We start from the raw sequence: 26,065 nt of genomic DNA, 5'->3' as shown, positions 1-26,065 counted from the left end.
AAGTAGTAGACTATCTAACGAAGCAAGGTGCATCCGTAACAGCACTAAATAAGGTAATATATGGCTACAGATAAGTTATATGATTACACCTAACGTCGGCGAAATTATGTTTATTTATATATTTTTTACCCTATTTAAAAATGTAATGTTTTGGTGTGATGTAACTTAGAACAATGTCATCAAAATAAACCTCAAGCAATCACAGACCATGAATAACATCTATGGTTTTATGCCATATATTGTGCCACCTCACATGATGGCAGCATGTGTGATAATTAATGTTGTACACACATTTTACACCCGATTCTACTGTCACTCTCCGGCCAAACAATTTCCAAAATGATATTGACACCCGAGACCGGAAGACTCGGAACGACACCGATAACAAAATCGCCACTAATAATATATGTTCCATTCCGAACAAACATGAAGCGAGACTTCCTTATAACCCATGCAACACCTTGAAAAAGCACACTTGCTCCACCAGAAGATTCGTCCGAAAATGACATTGACGATTCTAATAACATCAGATTGGCCTAAAATTGTCCCTATAAATAAATTTACAAAATTTGTGTGTACATTACATATATGTTATACAGTTTAACATTGTATATTATTCTGTTATATGATGAATTAATTGAACATCTATAGCATATAAATATAGAAGTCGAATTGTACCACTCGCCCGAAACGTTCATTCATTTCCTTGTTCTATCAGCCAATACATCAAAGTACAGTATTTGTAAGTGTGAACAGGGAAAAAAACTTTCTGTCTTTCCTGACTTAAGATGACAGTAAACCTATTCACTTTATGAGTTTCAGTTTCCTTAGGCCTGCTAGGATTTGAGGCGCTCGAGTCCGGGATAATCGGGTTCTCACCAGGTTTCAATTTACTACCGAACCCTGGTTACCGACAGGGGCATATCTTCGGTTTGGATGTATAGTGCTGAGAGATACGTTATACAGCATTTATATTAGAAGGAAGTTTAAGAAAGAAAGAAATTTAATAATATATGCATGCTGTATTCTTTTTTTATTTAACCATTTGAAGACGCTAGGTTTCTACCCCAAATGACTAAAGCTAAATATGGTATTTTTAATAGGAACAAGGCTATATACATGGCTGTACTCGCGTCCGACCGACCGACCAACCAATCGACGGACATATTGAGCCGTAGATTCGCGTTGCATGCGATTAAAGATACATTTTTATGACTGTAACTTTCTGCAATTGTTGGTTTTATTTATGTGCAATGTGTTGGCCTTCCGAAAAAATGCATTTTTTTACCTAGGTCAAAGGTCATATGTAAAAATAATATGCAATTCAGTAACCCCAAAAAGTAATCCGTATATATACAGGCCTCGCATTGGAACAGTAAATTACCCCCGTATGGGATACGGGCCACGTCTTCAAAGGGTTAAGTGTCTATTTTGTTTTAATTCTAAAAGCAGCAATTTTAAATACAAATTTGCAGAGTCATTGCAAATAATATTAGTGCTCACTGCAAAATGAATGTTTGAAAATCTATGCAGTAAAAAAAATAAAAATCTAGTTAATATAATTAATATACCGTACATCTGTACATTATATTTGTTTTTGTTTTGTTTGTGTAATTATATTAAAATAATAGACGTTTATTGTGTTATTGATATTTGAAAATCTATGCAATCAAAATAATAAAAAAAATAAAATATAAAAAATAAATATAAAAATAAATAAATAAAAAAATAAATCTCCTTAATGTAATTAGTAATACTAGTTGGTTCTCGAATACACAATAATTTCAGCGTAAAAAAACTGGCGATTTCAAATGTACGTACCGCAGGACTATAAATACATTGTCGTTTTCAGAAACGAATAAATAGACACGATGATTAATGAGTCCAAATTTGTTTTTGAACTCATTTAATCAAACCCAATTTGTGTTTTGTATATAAAAATTAGAGTTGAAGGATGGGGAAGAGGATGGGAAGAACACTTTTTAAATATATTCTTTATCCACTCAGTAACGAAATATTGTTTTAAATGTTTTATAGGCCTATCAATAATATACCACAAAACACAGTAAAACATTTACGATTAAATACTTAAAAAAAAAAAACCTGTTATAGTCGATCGAAATAGTGAAGTACATGCAACGATACTCCACTACAACGTTTATATTTTTCTAATTATTAATTAATACAAACGTTGAGAATCAACCGCAAGTAATAAAGTTTGTATTTGTATATTATGTGTTTATATATCCAGCAGTAGCGCCTACCCACCGTAACAGTAATAAATGTTCTTTGTATATGTGTTTATATATCTAACAGTAACCACATTCACAGTAAGAAAATTTCGATTCAAATGGCGACAAAAAATGGTTAATACGTATTTACAATATTGTATTACTATTGCAATACTACTTGTGGTAGTGTAGGCCAAATTAGAAAGAGGTAAATATGATTGCAACTTCATCCTTATTGTTTGTACCTCCTTATATACAATAGCTTACATTATTTTCAAATAAATTACATAAAACGAACAATTAAAAATCAACCAAAAAATAACAAAACACAATGTAAGCATAATGTACATCACAATATTTCATATCATACACCTACCGGGAGCTAATGAAATTACCAGCCAGATATTATATCGGCCTAAAAGTGGGCCGATTCGTGCCGTCACACCTGGTACTGGTACTGGTTCAAATAACCGTCTCACAGAGACATCTGGTAGCCATTGACTTAAAGTTGGCATTTGGATGTGTTACTTTTAAATGTAGGCCTACAGTATGAGAGTGACTACTACCAAATTACACAGTCTCAAAACAACTTATAAAACAGTTCATATATACAGTTAAAACATTGCTGGGAATTATAAATTTCTGTTGAAGCAGGCTCTAATGAAGTTGCATCTAGTAAGTTGACTTTGTTGTACAACTCTATCAAGTACTGATGGTATCTTCCGACCTCTTCGTTTACTTTGGGTTGTATGAAAAGTAAGAATTTTTGTAGGATCTTCATTTTCTTTTCTAATTACATGTCCGATCCAGTTGAATTGTTGCTTGTAGACATATTCTTCTAGCGGTTGACAGCCAGTAATTTTGTAGAGATCGTCATTATCAATTACGTAACGCCAGTCTATATAGTTTTCATCTGTTTCTTCATCTGAGGATATGTCTACATGGTTTGGTGGGCAGACTCTTTGAAAGCCATTCACTAGCATTCTTCTTAGGAAGGTTTTGTATGTTGTGCTAAGTTTGGACATTTCACTTCCTGTTGCTCTCCAAGCATGGCAACCATAGGTGAGTCTACTCCTAACTAGACCATTAAGAAACATCATTCTTGTTTGTAGGTGGATCGTTCTGTTGGTAAGCAATGCTCTATTCTCTGCAAATGCTCCTTTGGCTGAATTGATTCTGTATTTTACTTCTTGATTTCCAATATGAACATCATTGTAGGTAGCCCATACACCAAGGTATCTAAAGTGTGTTACGTTGTTAATGTGTACGCCGCCAATTTGTATGATGCATCTTGGGTATTCTTCAACTTCCTCTTTCCAGTTCCATATAATGGTTTCTGTTTTGGGGGCACTAATTCTTAGACCAAATTCCAGACAAACTTTATTCAAGATGTTCACAATGGTTTGCAGTTCTTCTTGTGACCAGGAGCTTACAGCAAAGTCATCAGCATAGCCACTTTCAAAGTCGTCATAGATGCCCCTTGATGGTGCTTTACATCTTTGAGCACGATTTGTAGCTTCAATAGGAATTAGGTATTGTATCATTAGGCCATCCAAACTAGCATCTTTACAGCGTTGTTTGAACACTCTAATAACGTAATCAAAATATTGGTTAAACATGCTGGTACTCTCAATACCACCCTGTCGCACCCCAGAAGATGTTTCGAACTTATCATCACTCGGATCGTCGTCAGCAAGGTATGCTTTCGTTGAGCTGTACAGTGATTGTATAATGTCAATCATAGTAGTAGACTGGTTTAAGTGAAACCTATTACGAACGCTTAGGAAAAGAAGATTACGATTCACATGGTCGAATGCTGCTGTTAAATCAATGAAGCATGTATAGAGTTTGCGATTTGAGCGATACGCAATTTCCTGGATCTGCTTGATTACATATATAGCATCATTGCACCCTCTGTTGGACCTGAATCCAAACTGTGTGCGTAGAAGTTGACTTTCATAAAAGATGGAAAAACGTGAAAGAATGATAACCATAAGTATCTTTGAAAATGTAGACCCAATCGATATTCCTCTATACATTGATGGATCAAGTGGACTGCCTTTTTTTTTCCAAATGGTTGTTAATTTGGACAGTCCCCAATCACTTGGTACTTCTTTCGTTCTCCAAATTTCCTCAAACAGTCTATGTACATGGTCGACGAATACTGGGTTCTCTGTGGCGACTTGCAACATTTCAGAAGCGACATCTAGGGTAGCTTTGCGACCTTTTAGATGTCCGATTGCATCAATAATTTCTTTCTTGGACGGAGGTTCATTGTCTATCTCAAATTCTGGTTGTCTCAGGTTGATAATATATTCTGGAGGTGTGCTAATTTCATCTGGGATTTTAAGGCTAGATTGGTCTGGATTAAAGTGATCTTGAAAGTGTTCACGTAATCCAGGACATTCATCCCGCATTCAGCTATTTAATACTGAGACTTATAGCAGCTTTGGAATAGTAATTAGTAAGAAACATAACCTAGCCTAGTGTTAACACTGCATTTGGTGTGTGGAAAAATGGTAAAGGGGTGCTCAATTAAGTTTGGCAGGAGCGATGTGCATGAGGTAGAAAGAAAGAATATAGAATATAGTTTTGTACGCCTACTATAACTAGCTATAGGCCTACTATAGCTATACTATAACTGCAGCTGCGCTGATCACATCACATGAGTGCTGCCTCGATATTTCTACTGACCCGAGTGATCTAATTTTGACGAAGGAAAATGGCCGAGAATTGGCATTCGGCAGTTGCAAAGAAATTTGCCTAAAACACATTTTCGTACACATTTTTAGTTATAATATAAACTAATGGATAGAGGAGAATTAAAAGGTGCCCCATCTCGAACGGCGCTAGTATAGGACTTGCAGTTTGAGAGGAGACACATTTTGGCTTAGTTCTATTATAGATTGAGCCTACGTTCATAGCATAATTATACACCAGCGAACCCTTTATTTTAATTTGTTTGTTTATTATTATACTTAACTACAATTATTTGCTGCAATAACATGTATGTATAGCCTAAACATCATAATTATGAATTAATTATAGGATGGAAACACCCCACTGTAAGATACATATCTCTAGGGCCTAATTTATTGAATAAACGCCGTGCTCTGAATAAATTCCCTCTCAGATAAGCAATCTGATTAATGATACACGTACACCTTTATTATAACCCCACCCCAATAGAGTGAGTGAGTGAGTGACCGAGCGGTTAATACAGTGGAACCGTAGCCATAACGTCGGAAAGGGTTCGAGGCTCACTCTGGTGGTAGAACGAGTCTTTTCGAATAAAGACTATAAACCGTAGGTCCAGTGTACACATTTAGCTCATGTGCACCTTAAAGAAAGTAGTGTGTCTTTCTATACGAATAGGGGGTTACCCGGTGTACTCCGCTACTACACAGCCACTGGTCACACGCGATCGATTACATATACCTCCTTGGCGGAGGTAAATTATAACCTAACTATCTCATATTATTTCATCTTGCATAACACTCAACATCTCCTTAACACAATACTAATTTTTGAATAGATTCCAATAATATGGTACTGATGTGTTTTACGTTTAATAATCCTTTCATAATACACTGGCCTCAAATGTTTATAATTCCATCTTATTTAGAAACAAATGTAAGTAAACTTACCAATTCGATCATTATCAAACAATTTGAAAACATTCGAACGCACATACTATATGGCTATACTAAAAATAGCTTCCCAGATGGCTACATCATCATGGGAATCACTCCATAACCAGAATCGCGCAAATACCACATTTGACGTGTATGATTAATAAAGTGGGCTGAAATTGTTTTCGTACGCGAATGACCTACATATTTAATTTACTTGTATGTTTATAGGAAGGAAATACAGCAGTATCTATTTTAGAAGAAAATACGCAGATAGAACAAACAAAACAAATGATGATTTTAGAGTATTTTGACAGTAAGTTAAAAATATTATATTAAAACTAGATTAGAACTCGTCACTTTGACGAGTTCGGGTTATTCGCGGACACGCAACATCCACATACGTTAAACAATATAAACGTCGACAAATATTATGCTATCCTATTACATGAATTATGTTATATGTTTACAGTGCTGAATTGTACCTAAATCATTACGGTATTATAGCATTATTTACAAAATACACTATGTTATATACAGTGTAGCATAGATGAAATTTTCAACATGATTGCGTCATCAAAATGAAACACGTAGATAGCAACTTTGGAAGGAAATTATCTGAGCAAAAAAGCATATCAACGTGTTGAAGAAATTTGGATACGTAGAATATGGAAGCGCGCACTTTTAAATGTCATGAACTATGACGCAAAATATGAAAATACAACTTTTATAATTCAACTGGGCATATGATGACGTCACACTATCCGATGCGCATAATTTGTACATGAATTCGTATCTACAATTCAACTGCTTCCAGAAAAACTTTTGATCATGAGTATCACTTTTCATTCTGAGGAGCTATAACATATTGCAATGTATTGGAATGTTGAAAATAAATGACCAGAGTTATTTCCGCTTTTGCACATGCTGACGTCATCACAATTATTAAAATGGTAAAAGATGCGAATAGTAGAGTAGAACTAATGAAAAAAAGGGGCCAACCTCAAAAAAATTGCAACAAAAGGTTTTTCAACAAATTTTGGTAGTATTGGGTGTACTAAATAACAGAAAAAAAGTCTCAAGAATTTTGACCACCGGAAAGTGGTTTTTTTTCAAGATGGCCGCCAAAATAGATAAAACGTTAAAATGTCAATACCTCCTAAACTACTTGGTCTATTGATATGATTTTGGTACCAAAATACTCAGAACATACATATTTATATTTGCCCTAATAGAACATTTTGGCCAAAAATGACCGGAAATGCTATTTCTTGCATGTTTGACCTTTGACCTTGATATGTTGTATCTTGGTAACAACTGACCGTAGGGAAACAAATTGTGACTCAAATTGTTCAGAATGTACATATTTACATTTATTGTAATGAGACATTTTGTCAAAAAATGGTTAGAAGTAAAGGTTATTGACCTTTAACCTTTATCTATGTAGAATGTCCATATCTCGGCAACTATGTGTGGTAGAGATTTAAAATTGGGCTCTAAATACTGAGCATATGCTTATTTATATTTACTCTAATGAAACAGTTTGACAAAAAATGACCAGAAACGACATTTTTTGATGATTGACCTTGATATGCTATATTTCGATAATGACTGACTAAGACATACTATTTATGGCTCAATTTGTTCAGAATATAATTATTTTTATTTCGTATAATGGTCTAATCTACCCATGGAATTAAGAGCTTTCCTGGGTAACTGTAATATTTATAAAGACTTTTAGAATATGAGTTCAAGTTCAAATTGTTCAGAACATACTGTATACATTCTTAATAATAATAGTGAATAAAAAACCCAAAAAGTAAACAAAAACAAATATAATAATAATTTTTAATTTCTAATTACGGTATAGCAGCAGTTGATTGGATATTGTGCATGTATTTAGTACGGCTTCCTAAACAACTTTTTTAACTTCGTCTTCATCATCGTCATCAATCTCTCTATCTACGTTGTTCCATTCTTCTAGTTGACACACTCCCCAAACTGAAGTACATGCCAATCCATAGCATCTACAACTGCAACATACAGTTTTACATCCAGTAGTACAGTTACAATGGATGATTTTCAAAAGTTCTTCTGAAGCAGCAGTTTCAATCGTCATTATTGGCACAAATGTTTTATTAAAAACTTCCCCGACTTAGTAGCATCCATGGTATTATCTTTCTTTATCCATTGCATGATTTGATAGTATACTCTAAGACTGTGACATTTTGTAGCAGATGAGGTTGGTGGTAGTAGTTGTTGAGGTTTGATAAATTATTTACCCTCAGCAACTTTCTTATTAAACAGCTTGCATCTGTAGCTATTTGGGAAATCCAGTGACTTGGCTCCAAAACGAATAGACATGGCCTTTAATCCAAACTCCTCGATAGTTTGAAGTTTCTGATGCGGTTGAGTGAAACTATCGGCACACATCAGTGTCATATTCTAGGTTACTTTCTATCAATTTATTGATTTATTTGCCTTCCTAAAGATGTCTTTAGGCTTTGAAGAGTGAGGGTGGAAACGGACTTCATATTTCATTACATCGTCTAGAGAGATTTGTCCTAACTGAATTTGATGGAAAGAAAGAAGAATTCCTGTCAAGGCATGAGAACAAACACAAATTTATCAACATGCTTTCATATGAGCTATAGAAAAAAGAGTGGAGTTGTGGCTTGATGGTTATGATGCTTGGCTACCACTCCAAGGGTCCTGAGTTCAAGTCCCGTCACATGTCAGGATTTTTTCTAAGGACCAAATTACTCCACTCCCAAAGACTTGTAATAAGACTTTGTTTACGTAGAGCATCTTGTGTATATGTTTGTCTTGTGAACCTCTGAGGGTCCCTAATGATCAGCAATAGCTGGATGGATCACCCTCATTAAATATGGTTTAAAAAAAAACAAAAAAAACGATGTTGACATTGCTCTGGCAACAGTTGAAGTCTCTGAACATAATACAGTAACTTTGATTGGAGAAGACACGGACTTACTGGTACTTTTACTGTATCATGTAAATACAACAAACCGAGAAATGTACTTCAGATTAGACAAAGGAAAAGATGGGCCTACTAGAGTGATTAATGTAACCAGATTGAAATCTGTTTTAGGATATAAAATCATCCATTGTAACTACTGGATGTATGTTGCAGTTGTAGAAGCTATGGATTGGCATGTACTTCAGTTTGGGGAGTGTGTCAACTAGAAGAATGGAACAACGTAGATAGAGAGATTGATGACGATGATGAAGACGAAGTTGGAACAGTTGTTTAAGATGCCATACTAAATACATGCACAATATCTAATCAATTGCTGCTATACCATAATTAGAAATTTAAAAGTTATTATTATATTTGTTTTTGTTTACTTTTCGGTTTTTTATTTACTATTATTATTAAGATTGTATACAGTATGTTCTGAACAATTTGAACTTGAACTCATATTCTGAAGGTCTTTATAAATATTACAGTTATTTGATTCCCAGGAAAGCTCTCTATTTCATAAGTAGATTAGACCATTATACGAAATAAAAAATAATTATATTCTGAACAAATTGAGCCATAAAAGGTGTATCTCAGTCAGTCATTATCGAAATATAGCATATCAAGGTCAATGGTCAAACATGTCGTTTCTGGTCATTTTTTGTCAAACTGTTTCATTAGAGTAAATATAAATAAGTATATTCTCAGTATTTAGAGCCCAATTTTAAATCTCTACCACACATAGTTGCCGAGATATGGAAATTATACACAGATAAAGTTAAAGGTCAATAACCTTTACTTCCAACCATTTTTTGACAAAATGTCTCATTACAATAAATGTAAATATGTACATTCTGAACAATTTGAGCCATCATTTGTTTCCCTACGGTCAGTTGTTACCAAGATACAACATATCAAGGTCAAAGGTCAAATTGTCAGAAATGGTATTTCCGGTCATTTTTGGCCAAAATGTTCTATTATAGCGAATATAAATATGTATGTTCTGAGTATGTTGGTACCAAAATCATATCAATAGACCAAGTAGTTTAGGAGGTATGGACATTTTAACTTTTTATCTATTTTGGCGGCCATCTTGAAAAAAAAACACTTTCCGGTGGTCGAAATTCTTGAGACTTTTTTTCTGTTATTTAGTACACTCAATACTACCAAAATCCGTTGAAAAACCTTTTGTTGCAATTTTTTTGAGGTGAAACCTTATTTCTACTCTACTAGAAAGATAATTGATTGACCTACATTATATAAAAATATGGGGTGGAAATGGAATACGGATAAGTGGAGATGCGCTCTATTAAATGTGATGAGCTATGACGAAAGAGACACAAATTCTATATTATTTTTATATTCGAGTGGCCATACGACGACGTCACAATGTCCTGTTCGCCATATTGATTCATTATTCGATATCTACAACTTATCAACTTCCAGAATATGTAATTAGTTTAGAATCTATGACTATTTGAAAAAAGGCATAATTTTGACAAATTTTTGAACGTTTTCATCAAAAACGCGCGAAATTGTCCAATTCGACGTGCTCGTATGACGTGATTTTAAGTCGAATTTTTTTTTTTTTTTTTAAGTTGGTAAAATTACTAGAAAAGGCTGGAAAAACATAAATCACGCGATTTGGGCGCACGTGGGAATTTTAAACATGCCTAAAATGACATGAAACGCGTAGAAATATGATTAGAAATAGATTGTTTGCATTTCAAATTTTTAAACGCGTGTGCGTTCGTAACTTTTTGTGAAACATGCCATTTTTAACCAAGTAAACTAAATTAAAGTTAATTAAACTATAAAGCGAAATGTTCTCGATATGTTAGCAATACACATTTGAATTTTAAAAACAAATGTTATTCGTACATTACATTTTACATACAACCATGAATGCGAAAACCGAAATGATACATGTATGTTATGCGTATTTTTAATTATTTATAATCAGAACTGCTAGTTCCTCCAGAAATATTTGCCATGGGTAAAGAGGCTATTAAGATATATAAAGATGAATTGAAAGATGGTAAAATTGCAGTTGTGAATTCAAGATGTATGTTTCTTGGGAAGGAAGGTGCTGGTAAGACAAGCTGCGTAAAGTCCATGCTTAGAGAGAGGTAAAACAAATACAATTGATACAAATATGTGTTAACATAAGCTAATATGATTAATCAATTATTTCAACGTAAATGTATACGTATATTATGTTGACTAATGGTTCCCTCTTTAGCTTTTTAAAATTGATTTGTATCAACTAGTTTGATAATTTCACCTCGTCAAACTTGCATGTTGAATGTAATGGATTAAAAGTATTTCAACTTCAACGTACATGTTTACAATAGATTCAACCCCGAAGAACCATCGACGGATGGTATAGTTACAGCTACCGTGTTTAAAGCAACTGGAGAGAGTAAATGGAAGAAGATTAAAGAGGAAAACGGTAAAGATAATGTGATTAACCGAACTGTAAATGTTTGTGTTGCTTCCTTTATCATCCTTAGTTATACTTCTTTAACATTGATAAACTCTGTGTCAGAAATAGACACCGCGTTGTGTGAATGCTTAAATGACTGACATCACGTAGTAATAGGCATGATACATGTTAACATTAACTCCGTCTTTCTGATAAACTTTAAACAACATCTTTGCATACGATCTTCATTTTTTACCAATTGGTTTATTTGTACAGATTCTGAGCTAACCAAGAAAATGCGTGAAAATGCATTAGCAAAAAAAGTTGACAAAGAGTTAAAACAGGGTATGTACTAATGGAAGCGTGTTAACATTTGAATGTATTCACCTTTCATTTATCAATTATGATAAACGAAACTGTAGATTAATGATAGGATAATTAAGGAATAAAACCTAGACGATAGTATAAAAATGGTGAACTTTAAAAGTTTTATTTAGGATCACCAAAAGATAAAAAAAATCACATGATTAATATAAATTTAAAATCATGACATTAAAAAAACGTGACATTAAAATTAAAAAACATGACATTAAAAAAAAATACAAATGAAAAGTACTGGCAATAGTAAATCATAAGAGAGTATTAAAAAAAAACTTGACATAATATAAAGAGGGTAAAATAGATTCACACTGATGGGTAATGCTTCTCGAAACATCACATCACATCACATCACAAATTTGATTCCCCCCCCCCCCCCGCACAAAAAATGTATATCTAATTAACATTTAAAGAAAACAAGCATTCCTGAAAAACTGGACAGTGATCAAATTCTTTTTATTTACATGTGTTTTTGTTTATCCTGCAATAGATAGCAATGAAAACCGGAGCCTCTGGAACAAATTCGAAGATTTTATAAGAAGTAAAATAGGAAGTGATGATTCAGAGAGTATTCCAAATGAAATAACTAGCATATGGGACTACGCTGGTCAATTGGACTACTATATAACGCATAGGGTATGCTTATCAATATGTTAATTATTAATAAAAGTAGTATTATTAAAGTATGTAAATAGGATGTACATTGCATTTGACATTATCCCTAAACTTAATAGGCAGGCGTAATATCAATATTACCGTTAACGTAATTGTATATTCCATACAAACGTATTCAATTGAAAAATTATGTGCGGTGTTGGCTATCTATATTAACATTTTCTGCGGTAACGTAACCATCCCCTTATAGTTTCAGTATGAATAATTCTTCATTATTATATTATATCGTGTGCAAACACAAGCTTAATGACAAACACATGTACATTTTATGACATCTTATTAACTATTTAACAATGCTGTTATATAAGTATTGCGTTACGTAAATCTCGCTGTCCCTATCTTTCACAACGTACTTGCGTTTTTTGCACTGCAAGGAAACGAATATATATATCATTTTAACATTACATAAGATAACATTTACCAATCAACTATTCATATATTCATCATTAATACATTTGAGGTATATTCTAATTATTATTTTGGCGATTGGAGCATTTTTCATTTAATTGTAATCATAATCGGACCGTCCATAGGTGCCAAATAGTTCATAGACCACCATGCACATACCATAAAAAAGATTTTGTTTTAGTGAAAATGTCAAATTAAAAGTGAATTTAAAACAACCTACATGTGTATAGCGTTAGTAGTATTAACCACAAGTTGCCCTCCATACAGGTAGAGAATGCTCCAGCCGCCAAAATAATGTTCCAAAAAGTGTTATATACATCAATTACAATGTGTTTTGTTTTCAGTTTTTCCTCACAAATACAGCATCGTACTGCGTTGCGTTTAGTGCGTTGGATAAATTAGACGAACTAGCTAAAGGACGAAACCCAGCATTGGTAGGTTCACAAAGTACTGTACGTTATATTATGCTCATTTTATCAAAATCTAATATTAGAATATTGTTTATATAATTTACGTTGACTTTATAAAATAATACAGTATAATTATATCCTTTTAAAATCTATTTTACATTTCAATTTAGGGTCCGTTAGGAATGACTAATTTGGACATCATTCTGTTCTGGGTAAGGTCAGTATATGAACATACTGTGGTACAACATGCTTCAGGAAACACCATTTCAATTGATGGCAAAGTGATAAAATCGCCTCCCATCAGTTTGGTTGCTACTCATATAGACAAATTGCCAGGGACAAAATCAGAAAAGCTGAAAGAGGTAATAGCCACAATAAAATAATGAAATATGAAGATTTATGAATATATATTTATTATTTCGGTCTATTAGTTTATAGCAGTGTTTTACTGAAGTAGCAGTATGTAAAAACATAATTAATATAATATGAAGAGCAATGGTCATAACGTTGAGTATTACAAGATACACAGATACGATGTATAATAGAATAAATATTACACTATTATCAAAAATAATATTCCTGGGGTTTTTTTTCTGGAGAATGACAAATGTTGTATACATTTATGAGTTCTTAGAAATCATCAATATATACTGTTATGCGTTTGGGTAACGGTTTCTCAAGAAAACGGAAATAATCAGCACACATTTATCACACAAATAGAAATATTAATATCAGGAAAAAAGAGTGTAATTAAGTACTGATTAGTGCCGGGATTAGTGCTTCAACAAACAACAACGTGTATAATGATAACAATAAGAAAATTATAGGTGTTTCAATAAATGTTTTGTGTTGCAGGCTATGCACCAAAATGAAATGTCAACAGTTTTTTGACACTAAGATACAATAATACACATACATCACATATACATTGAAATCAACATCACATCCGAGAAAAAATAGCCCTATATAATATAAACTGTGTAAGAGGGTGTAGGCGGGAGAGTAGATTGAATGTCTTTCTTTAAAAAATTGGAGGTCTGAACCTCGTGGCGACCAAATTGAAGAGGTTGAAATTACGCCCTCTCTAGTTTCAAAATAGATGTAGATATATATCGACTGACACTATTCTCATTTTTATTTGCCGAATTTGCACTTATCACTTATCAACATGTTCTTAGACTCATCAAATTTATACAAATTCAAGTTAAGCCAACAATGTTTCCTTATAGCTTGAATAGTGTGTGTCCGCAAATATCTCTTTCTTACAAAGTGTTTCACTTCAATCGTAGTAATGAACCAGTAGATGCTTATTTAAAATGAATCACGATACCCCGTAACCGTATATACTGTATTCGCGCACCACAACCAAACGGTTGCATTAAGATAAATGTAGAGTTTATTTTAGTATTGACACAACCGTGGTTGTAGGCATAGTGACATATCACGTAATATTAGATAGCTTCGTATCATCTGGACCGCTAGGCATATATTGTACATGTACATACGATTTCCTAATTAAAAATAGTATTCCACTGAAACAACATTAAACATTGAATCTTATAAATTTGACAGACTTTGTCAGGAAGCATAGTTTGCAACATTAAACACAAACTACAATATATTACAGTCAAAACGTATTAATTTTTAGAAACATAGACTGTAGTATTAATGCATGTACTGTTATTATTTGAAGGTCCAGAATATGTATAAGACCATTTTTGCTACAATGGAAAGAATGAAATATGCCGAACATGTAGATCGTGAAATGTACATGGTCAACAACACGGTGAAATCACACGAAGGTATTGAGAAACTTAAGAGAAACGTTGTTAGATACATGGATGTAATAGGGACGAAGGTCATTCCTCTAAAGTGGCTTGATTTACAGGAAAGATTGCAAGCAATTGGAAAAACAAGACTGTGCATTTCATTTAATGAGGTAAATCTTGATTGTGCTTTCATGGTATAATAGCAATATCTATTTCTATACCATTTCTACGTATGTGTGATAGCATTTATTGTGTGCACAAAATATTTGAGCTTAGTTAGATGCATCTAACCTGAGCTTTACTTTAACAACAATAAAATAACAACAATAAAATAAACAACAATAACCAAGGAAAAGGATTATAATTGAATGTCAGGTTTCTTTTGATCTACCATTTCCCTCTTGGTGAGTTCATTCTTATTCAAATCACGTGTTCGTTCAAGAATAGTCGGACTCGAAGACCACGTCACGATACCAAGAGTTTGTTAGATGATAGTGTATCATTTTGTAACGGCTAACTAAAAACACAAGTATTTGAGAGATTCGCAATTCTTCTAAAAGACACTGTAGAAAAAACAGTGTAGTGTTTTAGTATGATAGTATAACTGTTTTTCTCGGTTCTTATTATTTATTTAAAAAAACCTAATTTTGAATAATGTGATTGTTTTACTTATTTTATAGACTTTGCCAAATACACTCCTTAATTGTATCACATTTGAAAGAAAATCTCTACCGCATTAATGATATTGTACCACGTATCAAATTAATAGCTAAATATGTCTATTTTCGTCTGCATGTATTAATTTTTAATTCGATTGTTTTAAAGGAAATTTAAAGTAATAAATTATAGTTTATACACAGCACAAGTACTTAATTTTAACTAAGGATATGGTATATAAATGTGGGTAGATTTCAGAGTAATAGAAGTGTTAGGATGAATGGTATATTGTTTCTAAATGGTAATTAAAGAGTGAATGTTAGTCAAGGGAGACACTTTATCAAAGTTCCAACCACAGTTATTATTGACACTTTATTTGTATACCAACGGGTATATCTAATAGTGGAACCACAAAAATGTAGGATAGACTAATTTCTAATTGGCAACCAGTTCTGGGTGTTTTTAGTTGTTTACTAAGATGCATACTAGCACACTTCATTGTTAAATTAGCCGTTCAATAGTTGTACAAACTTTTCAATCTATCCACCCAGCCATCCTCCGGCATCATCCAACACCTAACTTCAACACAGGCGCAACTCATATGTTACTCATTTTATTTGCTCATTTGGCTGGTATAATTCTGGGGAATTATTTTTCCTTTAAATTCCACAATTTACTTCACTTACATCTTTACCGATAAATACTTAATAACAACCATTTGATTTACTGGCTCCTGTGACCACACACTGGACCTTTAATACAGCGATGTCATATGAGTGGTAGCCCCCAAGAGGCCAAAATGTAGTTTATTATTAAGCTTTAGTAGTATTTAACATTGCTTGTACAGTGTCAGTAGAAATAAATATTATGTATTGTTAAATATGTATACTCTGAATAAACTGGGGAAGCTTAACTTATTTGTGCTGTGTCTAAATTTGAAAAAAAATATACACTATACGTATTAATTTTAATCAATATATTTTCCGATAGTTTATGCCCAATTTCGTCGCATTACCTTTATTTACCAGGCGTTGATCACAAGGATTTATGTGCATTCATCGGTGAAACCTTCTTCACGTATCACTGATCTTAACTAAAAATTAAGCTCATTGCCGATGTCGATCACGGTAGTTTTCAATCTCTTTGGATATTGTTGTCTTAGACATAATAATCTTATACTTTTGTTGCATAACTATAATTTCCGCAGACAATCCACAATAATTTCACTATTCTTGTCCACTTCACAGTGCAGCATAAGTATTTATCATAGTATTTCTTATTTCACAACCTACATTACGTCTACTTCTTTAGTCTACCTTGTAGTTATTTCTTCATTGTACTTCGTTAGCTCCCGAGCTTTAATATACCAGACAATAATTGTATTAAAGTAAAACATTTACGCCATCCTATTAACACAATAAACTATCCATTGTTTTTGCGAAAAAAACTAAAAATATACAAATAATACATCAAAACACAATGCTGTTACCTTAACCAACTTACACGTGACAACCAAATATCAACGAATCATTATACATTCAAATACAGAAATTGATACAATATGAGCCGTATCAAAAACTATAAACTAATTAACTAACTAATGTTTAAATAAATATAATCTAATCTAATGTTAAATAAGCCTTGTGGTTATTATTATAATATCACTAATTGTTTAATTTTTTTTTATTTTTCCCCTATTTGCATTATAACATTTAATAGCACACTATGCATTGTAGTAATTAGAAGTGTAGACCTAATTACATTTATAATGAATACAATTGTAGTTTGTTATCACAATGTTTATATTTACTTATTCTTCAATATATTGGTAAAAAAATCGTTTTACTAAAATGTACATTTTTATTAGGCTTCTCGAATTTGCAATGAATGTGGAATTGCCGAAGAAGCGATCATCGTTGCCATAAGGTATATGAATGACATTGGAAAGATTATGTATTCCAATAAAGACGAGAAATTAAAGAACACAGTAATAACTAATCTCCACACGATGATCCAGATGTTGACAACTGTGATCACAGTATTTCCACCACATATTGAAGATGTAAGTAGACAAATCATAATAATTATCATAGTATTAGAATGAGAAAACAAAATAGATAAAGTGTAAATTATATTGTGTTGACAACTGGAGTCTTAAATTGTGAAATGATTTGTAGTAATTATTGTGTATACTTACTTCCTTACTTATTTGTGCATAGGAGGAAATGAAGACACTATGGAAAAGACTTGACAAAGAAGGTATTCTTGAGGAAAAGTTACTACGTTATTTATGGACAACTCAAAACCGAGATCACTTCGACATTTTTATTGAAGTGATGAGGGTGTTTCGGTTGCTCTATGAGAAGAAGAGTGTAAGTATTATGTGCATCAATTGATAATTATAAGATATTATTCTCTCTCATCATTATTGTGTAATCACCAATGTTTATAATAACAGGTACAAGAAGGTAACCGTGAATTCTTGGTTCCATGTCGGATGAAAGTTTATACAAATACTAGTCTAGAAGTGACAAAAGATGACACACAGATGGTATCAATTTATCTGACTCCAACAGACTTTCTTCCTGAGGCTGTGTATCACACTTTAGTTGTTGCATTTCTTGAATTAATGACGGGAACAGATAGTGATGATTCACATGTGTTCCGGAATCGTAGTGATTTTGAATTTAAAGATCACAAAATCAGTTTAGGTGCCGTAGACATTAAGCGTGATAATGAAAAACCACACGCAATTAAGGTAAAACAATAATAGTTGAATATATTAACATTGTTGTAGCATATACATAAATACTAGCTCAATTAGAATCTATATTATATATTACTTATGGTATATCATGGCATAATGCATATTGCACTACGCACCTATACCTACCAACTTAACATACCAAATTATCAAATGATGTTTACACATCTTTAATAAAGAATGAAAGGATTCATCAACAAACATTTACTTTTTTGTATTACTTATTAGCTTCAAATATATCGTAGGACAGAACAGAGTTACAACACAAAAGTTGGTGGCGCCAAACCAAAGAAACGACAACTGAAACCGAGTGTTTGCATGGAGGTAATCATTATTATGCATGATATTAAAACTTCTAAACAAAATGTAATGTAAATGTAAATTAAATGTAATATTCTACACCACTTCTATGTGTTCAGGTACTAAGTTACTTGAGGGACCAACTAAAAACTGTATGCAACATATACGAAGGTAGTGGTTACAAGCTACGTGTGGTATGCGATGCATGTAATCCAAAGGAACATCACTTAGTTTACCTTAAAAAATGTTTGAAAAAAGATGCAGTTCCATGTGGAACCGATACGTCTATGAATACAGCTCATATCAAGCGATATTTTTCTAAACGTAAGTTTTTTCTGTTTATGTTCCTTCGTGAATTTAATTACTTCATCTGAATTAAATCTCAATATTTTTATTATCTTTATTCGTCATTACCATTGATAAATACATCAACAACACACTACATAATGAACTTAACTCCTTTGAAAAATTAGGAATCTAATGACAGGCGCCTAGCAGAAGTGTTTCAGTTATACATCACGTATCATTGACGTTATCGGTTTACATTTAATCTTTTAAAGAGCTGCTATATTATTTCATTGAGAGTTTAAACAAAATACAGGTATCATTCCCCTGTATTTCATTTTCAAAAACTAAGATGTTTGTTCTTTTAGCAAAAGAGTATATAGCTGTTACAACTTTGTCACTCAGATATTGTGTCCGTGAGAGCTAATCTGTCACTAAACATTTGTAAGCAGTTAGATAATTGAAATAATAGTACTATAAAATAATATTCAAATCCAATATCGTGGGCTTAGTGCCAAACCTGTCAATGTCCAATTTGAGCAAAAATGAGTTAGACCCTCTATTAGTTATGTTCTTGGATATACTTTCTCTGCCAGAAGTGACTAGGTCCACTCCCTTCAAAATAGGGGGCGTTAGACAAAGTAAATTAAGTCTATGTCCATATATATGATTTTGATTTATGCCAGAACTGTCTATGTTGGGACATGGTCAGTTCTGGCATGATTTTTTTAAATTTTTGTGGGACATAGACATATCTTTTCCATTGGATTCCTTTATGCAGCGGTGATGTCCATGCTGTCTCTTCCGAATTATCATTTTCAAGTTGTTTCTCACTTCTTTGGTGAATTTTTGTTATTTAAATGAACCAAAATAGTACTATGTCTGACTGACTATGTCCATTGTGTTATTTTTTTTTTCGACCAGAACTGGTTATGTCCATTTTTTGATGATTTTTGGCCATTTTTGGCCCACCCAAGGGAAGAACAAGTATGAGGCCCAAACATCAACTTTGACTGAGTATTAGTAACATAATTCTTGAGTATTATTGTTTAGCCTAGATTTTTTGATTTGTAAGACATAATCAAACTTTGAAACCTCTTTTTCTCAAAACGTCAGTTTTGGACATAGACAGTTCTGACTCTAGGCCCACGATATACAATACAGATATTACAATTAATTACTATACAATAGTTATACACACAGGAAAAAATAATATTTGTAAATTTTCTCAGTCATATAAAATATGTAAAATCTATACGATTTCTACAAAACAAATGTTGCGTGGACTGTTGGGAATATGTTGTGTTGTGTTGTTGTGAATCATATTAACCTCTTATATTTTTAAGCAAATAAAAGACACATTGCTTCTAATTTTCCTATTTTTGGGCAAAATCACTGATTAACATAAATCGAGAGACGACAAAATTCCTCTGCCATCCAATCCCGCTCTTCAAATTAAATATAGTGTAGCTGCTCCTGTTGAAGACTATATCGTCCAGTAGGCCTATTATGTATAGAGACAATAAACAGCACCTCTATTTTACTTGTCTGCTACTACTTTTCTATTACATAGGTTACTTTTTAAGTATCCTGGGTAGTCGAAAATGTAAATCCCATTCAAGTTTCTGAACATGACATGATAGGGGGTGGTAATATCATTTTATTACAATAATTCATGTTAATTTTATTTCCCCGTTTTTCATTTCTTGAAACAAACAGTACTTACTTATTATTATAATAATTATTATTTGTTCTCGTTTCTATTACAAATAATACTATACATTGTATCTATAATATGTGAGGGCACATCTAATAATACTAGCAGTAGTGTAAACTAGCCTAAGCTTGGAAAGTTTTTATTTCCATGACTTACCTAAAAACTTACATTTCTATTTTCCCAAGCTTTTAAGACGTTTTTTAATTTGTTGATCTTTTCACCTCAATTATTTTTGGCATTTATTATTATATACAAACAAAAGTACCAAAGAATGTCATCAACCCACTGTATTCCAAATGGTTTACAAAAAATAATGTAACTACATTCTTTGGTTTTTCATTTTGATTGAAAGTGTATATTTGTGATAACAGGCAACCTTACAAAACAAGTCTACTTTCTTTAAGTTTAAAGTTTAAATACCTTTTTTCTGTCTAGACAAAAGTATTGTATTGTCATCAAACTGAGAAATTTTAACCTCTTGTTGCTTCTTACATGTATAGCCATTTCCTTGTATAATACCAATATTCTTCTAAAATCCTTTCTAATGATCCATTATTCGTTGTAATCGAGAGTCTCAACCCAATGTATTGGATCCTGACATGAACCAAATGACAATTTATCTGTGTATTCTAGTACAATTTAAACAAGTCCTGTTTTCACCAGCGAAGCTTCCTTTAATATAACATTTCTGATCAGTATCTATTACGTTACCAACTATCAATTGTAATATATTAGCAATAGCATTATCGGTCTCCTGCTTTTTAAAACTTCTTTTACCATATTTGCACATCAAGAGATTATTCCTCTGTTGTTCCTTTGTTGTTGCGAAAACTGATAATTGACATTTATTAAAATAATAATTAATTGCATTACATAGGGTGTCAATGGAATTCTAAAACCTTTGATAAACCATCACTGCCTGATGGTATTTGTTGATACGTATAAACAATTTTACAACATTGCGTGCAAATATAGGACACGTTTTGATAATTACAATGTTGAATGTAACATCGCACTTTGATTACTTTTAGGCAATTATGACAAAAACAAAGGCACACCACTAAGTCGCCAAAGTCATCCAAGTGAAGGTAAATTACCAGTAGATAAAGATAATGATATAGTTATTGTCATGATGAAACAGTGATCTTTATTTATGTACTTAATGATCTGTTTCATCTACTTCATGCAAACCAAGTTTGATAAATTCACTAACAAATGCACAGAAACATAAAACATGACCATCTCACCCGAATAATAAATGGTAGCGAGCATTCAAACATAGATTATTAAGATAAAATACGGAATATACAAGTAGAAGTAAATAGTTATACTCAATAATTTTTCATTGTACAGTATCTCAAATATTATAATTATATAAAAATCATAATGCTACTATTACAATTATTTAATTAAAAAAAATCAACCCCAAAGTTAATGGATGGATGTCAGAGGGCAATGAATAGTAAGTTTTGAAACCCGAAAACGTTTCACAATTTTACAATTTCAAACATATATCCTAATGTTCACAAATTTTGCGAATTAATAAACAATAAATCAAATTTCTTTTTTAAGAATCAGAGTCAGAAGCTAACCAGGAGAATCAGCTAGTGCCAGAATCAGAGCTAGACTCGGTGCCTAGGGCAAATGAAGAACATGTTCCAGAGTATTTGCCAGTGTCAGAGGTAGTACCAGTGCATGTACCAGAAGTAACACCAGTGCATATGCCAGAGGTAGTACCATTGCATGTGCCAGAGGTAGCACCAGTGCATGTGCCAGAGGTAGCACCAGTGCATGTGCCAGAGGTAGCACCAGTGCATGTGCCAGAGGTAGTACCAGTGCATGTACCAGAAGTAACACCAGTGCATATGGCAGAGGTAGTACCATTGCATGTACTAGAGGTAGCACCAGTGAATGTGCCAGAGGTAGCACCAGTGCATGTGCCAGAGATAGTACGAGTGCATGTGCCATCACAAGGACATCAAGGTATCTATACTATTAGTATTATTTATGACTAGCAGAAGTTTTAAAAACTCTTTTGAAAAGACACCATTTAGTTTGTAATTCAAGTTTTTTTTTTTCTATTTTTAACCGCTTTGCGTTATGTCCTGCATTTTGTTCACATTTGTTTTGTTTTGTTGTGTTGTGTTAGAGATTGTTTTTTAATGATAAAATAATATATAACACTACCAAAACCATTTTCCATGTCTTTTACGGTTTATGAGTGACAATCTAGAAACAAACAATTGTCAATAGTCGGGTCAAAATATGAAAATATAGGGCCTAATGTTTTTTGATGTATTACAATAAAATATGGTCTCAAAAAACATATATCAAAAGTTTACTCAAATCAGACTACCACAAAGTTTCAAAATTTGACGTTAAAAAAGATGGCCGCCAATTTTTAAAATAGGTAAGAGAATGTTATAATTTTGAAGCTTCGTCGTGGTTAAGGTGTAGAGTGCAAAGTGTTGAAAGTAATTGCTAAATTATGGTATTGCATAATGTAACGACAAGTTTTATATTCATGAAATTTGCTAATAGACCTACAATCTAGATGTTTGTATGACCGTATGTATCATAATTATCCCAGATATTTTTACCAATGATATTGATCAACAAATTAATCACTTGATTTTATGTTTTTTTAGTTAATGTTTTAGTATTAGGACACATATTTTTATTTAACGAATTGCGTTAATTTATAAGGGTTTTAAAGATTAAGTGTTACGATTTGCGTTGAATTTACGATTTGCAGCTCAACCTTGTAAACATAATTCTAACACAAATACATTACATTTTTTCGTTGGTGACCTTGGATTGGATGTATTTTAACATGCAACACAACGACTCTGGAATTTCTATTCTTTATGGAAATACTTGGTGTATAGTTTATTTGTTACAGATGTTATTGTGTTATAGTTCAAATCAAGGTAGTATGCTAAAGTAGATAAGGATATAATGATATGGTGATGGTGAACAAGACATTATAATATCAGAGTAGATAATGATAACGATGATACACTTAAATTTATGATCGTTATATCAATTATTAACACAAATACTGTTGAATAAATACATTGGGTAGTTTATATTGTTGTATTGAAGTAGACATTTATTATTATATTACTGTGTTTCATAAATTTCTAATCATAATCTAAAAAACTATATGAAAAAAACTATGCTTTATACAATTTATACAAACAAATAATAATTGTTTTTTTGTTCCTTTGTACAGAATCAACCGAGAAAGAATGTCAGGCAATGTTGGTACAAGTATCAAGCTGGTATGATAAGCATCGTGTCCTTGATAAACTGAAGGTTTTGTGCAAAGACCTAATAACATCTTACAGTGATCTACAAAAGACAAAAAGCACGATGGAATTATTCAATTTATTGAAATCCTCTGGCCATCTTACCACTACCAACATTGACGTCATTGTAGATATGATTAATATCACTGGAACCAATGGTGTTCTTGAAATCAACGCACTGCTAAAGAAGAAGTACGATGAAGTGGATCGTCCAGTAAAATCTTTCTCGCCGTATCGACAAAAGCTGATTAAATTCGGCAACGCACTTTCGAAAGAAAATATAACAAAGCTCCGTCATCTAAACGATGTTTCTTATGAACAATGTTATAACCAGTGGATTTTGATATTGAACCTTGAGCATATGGGTGTCATTAGAGAGGACAAATTACAGTCTTTTATCGGAGATTTAAAGGCGAATGCGATGACTTTTGTCGCTGAACAGTTAGAAGATTAGATATAGCATCACACACTATTAACGATGCTTTAGTCATTTTATAATTCCAATATCGTTCAAGTAAATGTATACTCTGAATCGAATTCAAATGATATTTCCTGCATCTGTTCATTAGTAAATCAATGGTCTACATAAGTATTAGACCACCTATATCAATTATGTAAATATGTTTTAAAGAGTAGTAAACCTTCAAAATCAATAATGTAGGTAATTTTGAAAAGTAGTAGACCACCCAAGTAAATGATGTAGATAAGTTTTGAACAATTGTAGTAGACCACCAAGTTAACGATGTGGATACTGTTGCAAAAGTAGTAAACCACCTACATCAATGGTGTAGGTAAGTTTTGAACAATTGTAGTAGACCACCAAGTTAACGATGTGGATACTACTGCAAAAGTACTAAGCCACCTACATCAATGGTGTAGATACGTTTTGAACAATTATAGTAGACCACCAAGTTAACGATGTGGATACTGTTGCAAAAGTAGTAAACCACCTACATCAATGGTGTAGATACGTTTCGAACGTAGTAGTGAAAGTATTGTGCCTTTTGACATTTAAGAATTATTATGATATTCATATTGCTGACCTCATGTTCAGAGGATTTACGTCATTGTACGACATTGTACACAAATAAAACAATACAGTACATTTGCATGATTCATGTTAACAAATTATGTCAGTTTCTTCATACTAATTATTAGAAGTTTTCAATTTAACGCATAATTGATATTATTTTGTGTTTTACTATCAATTGTTAATGTTATTTTGTATACAAATAATTCATATTTGTGAGTTGAATACAGCAGTGTAATGAAAACATCCAATACAACCATTAAAGATGTATTGTCCCTTGAAACACAAAAAATGAAAAAAAAAATATTCTAAATTTAAATTGGCCATATCAAAGTAATATTAAAGGTATTCACTTTAAGTCGAAAATTCGAGCCAGAAACAACAAGTTTACGTAATTAACAGGTAAATTAATTTGATTACATTTCGTCTGGAAAATCATCACAAGCGAAAGTAAACAAAGATTTCAAACCACGAGTATGCATTATACATGATGCTAATTAGGATTGTTTACAACTTGTCGCGGTTGAAAAGGTGTTTTCACACAGATCGCGAGGAAGTTTTATGATTATGCATACAGAGTAGCCAAACAAGCGCGTTGCATTATGGGATATGTTTTGATCAGAAACTTTGACTGGAAGTCAAAGTTATTTTTTGAACAAAAAAATGTCTGTATTTCGGTTAAATAATTTTTTTTTTACTAATTTTTGGTGAAAGTTAATAACTATTATGATACTTCAAAATGACCCACTTTTTTTTCGAAATTAAAAAAAAAAAATTTTTTTTGAATTGGTCAAAGGGACAATACATCTTTAAATATCACCATTGAATATAAATGTTACGTGCAGTATAACTAATATCGACACTTAGTACAAATGGACTAATGGAAAAGGATTCTTTCAGGTTTTGCAGTGTATAACAACTAAAAGTCATATCCCGGTAAACTGATTACTCGGATTGTATAGTTATTATCAACGTTTTCGATTTAGTGTATATACACAATTTAAATGTCATAAATTATAAACTATAATAAAATACATTCCACGATCGTTTATGAAATATTTAGTAGGGTTAAAGTAAAATAATTTACTTATAA

At 32.4% G+C, this 26,065-nt stretch overlaps 2 protein-coding genes across 2 annotated transcripts in view; both read left to right on the top strand.

Moving 5' to 3' along the window:
• The window catches only part of LOC144855181 (uncharacterized), a 101,380-nt gene extending 76,984 nt beyond the window's left edge, over nt 1-24,396 (top strand). The window contains exons 25-26 of the mRNA XM_078712998.1: nt 22,204-22,614; nt 23,867-24,396. Coding sequence (XP_078569124.1) covers nt 22,204-22,614; nt 23,867-24,396 — 941 coding nt within the window. The remainder of the gene's footprint in view (nt 1-22,203; nt 22,615-23,866) is intronic.
• LOC144856114 (putative serine/threonine-protein kinase pats1) lies at nt 5,832-18,044 on the top strand. The gene is made up of 11 exons (XM_078714083.1): nt 5,832-5,864; nt 6,095-6,179; nt 10,807-10,972; nt 11,198-11,295; nt 11,545-11,613; nt 12,137-12,282; nt 13,074-13,163; nt 13,310-13,501; nt 14,833-15,078; nt 17,433-17,627; nt 17,785-18,044. The coding sequence occupies exons 1-11, from the start codon at nt 5,832-5,834 to the stop codon at nt 17,959-17,961; spliced, it is 1,497 nt and encodes a 498-aa protein (XP_078570209.1). The 3' UTR covers nt 17,962-18,044.
• Nucleotides 24,397-26,065: the final 1,669 nt, after the last annotated feature.

Source organism: Antedon bifida, chromosome 11 (genome assembly GCF_963402885.1).
Source record: "Antedon bifida chromosome 11, ecAntBifi1.1, whole genome shotgun sequence".
In the NCBI taxonomy this organism is placed as follows: Eukaryota; Metazoa; Echinodermata; class Crinoidea; order Comatulida; family Antedonidae; genus Antedon; species Antedon bifida.
Note: the sequence above shows the minus strand (reverse complement) of the source record. Positions and strands in the feature narration are given on the sequence as shown.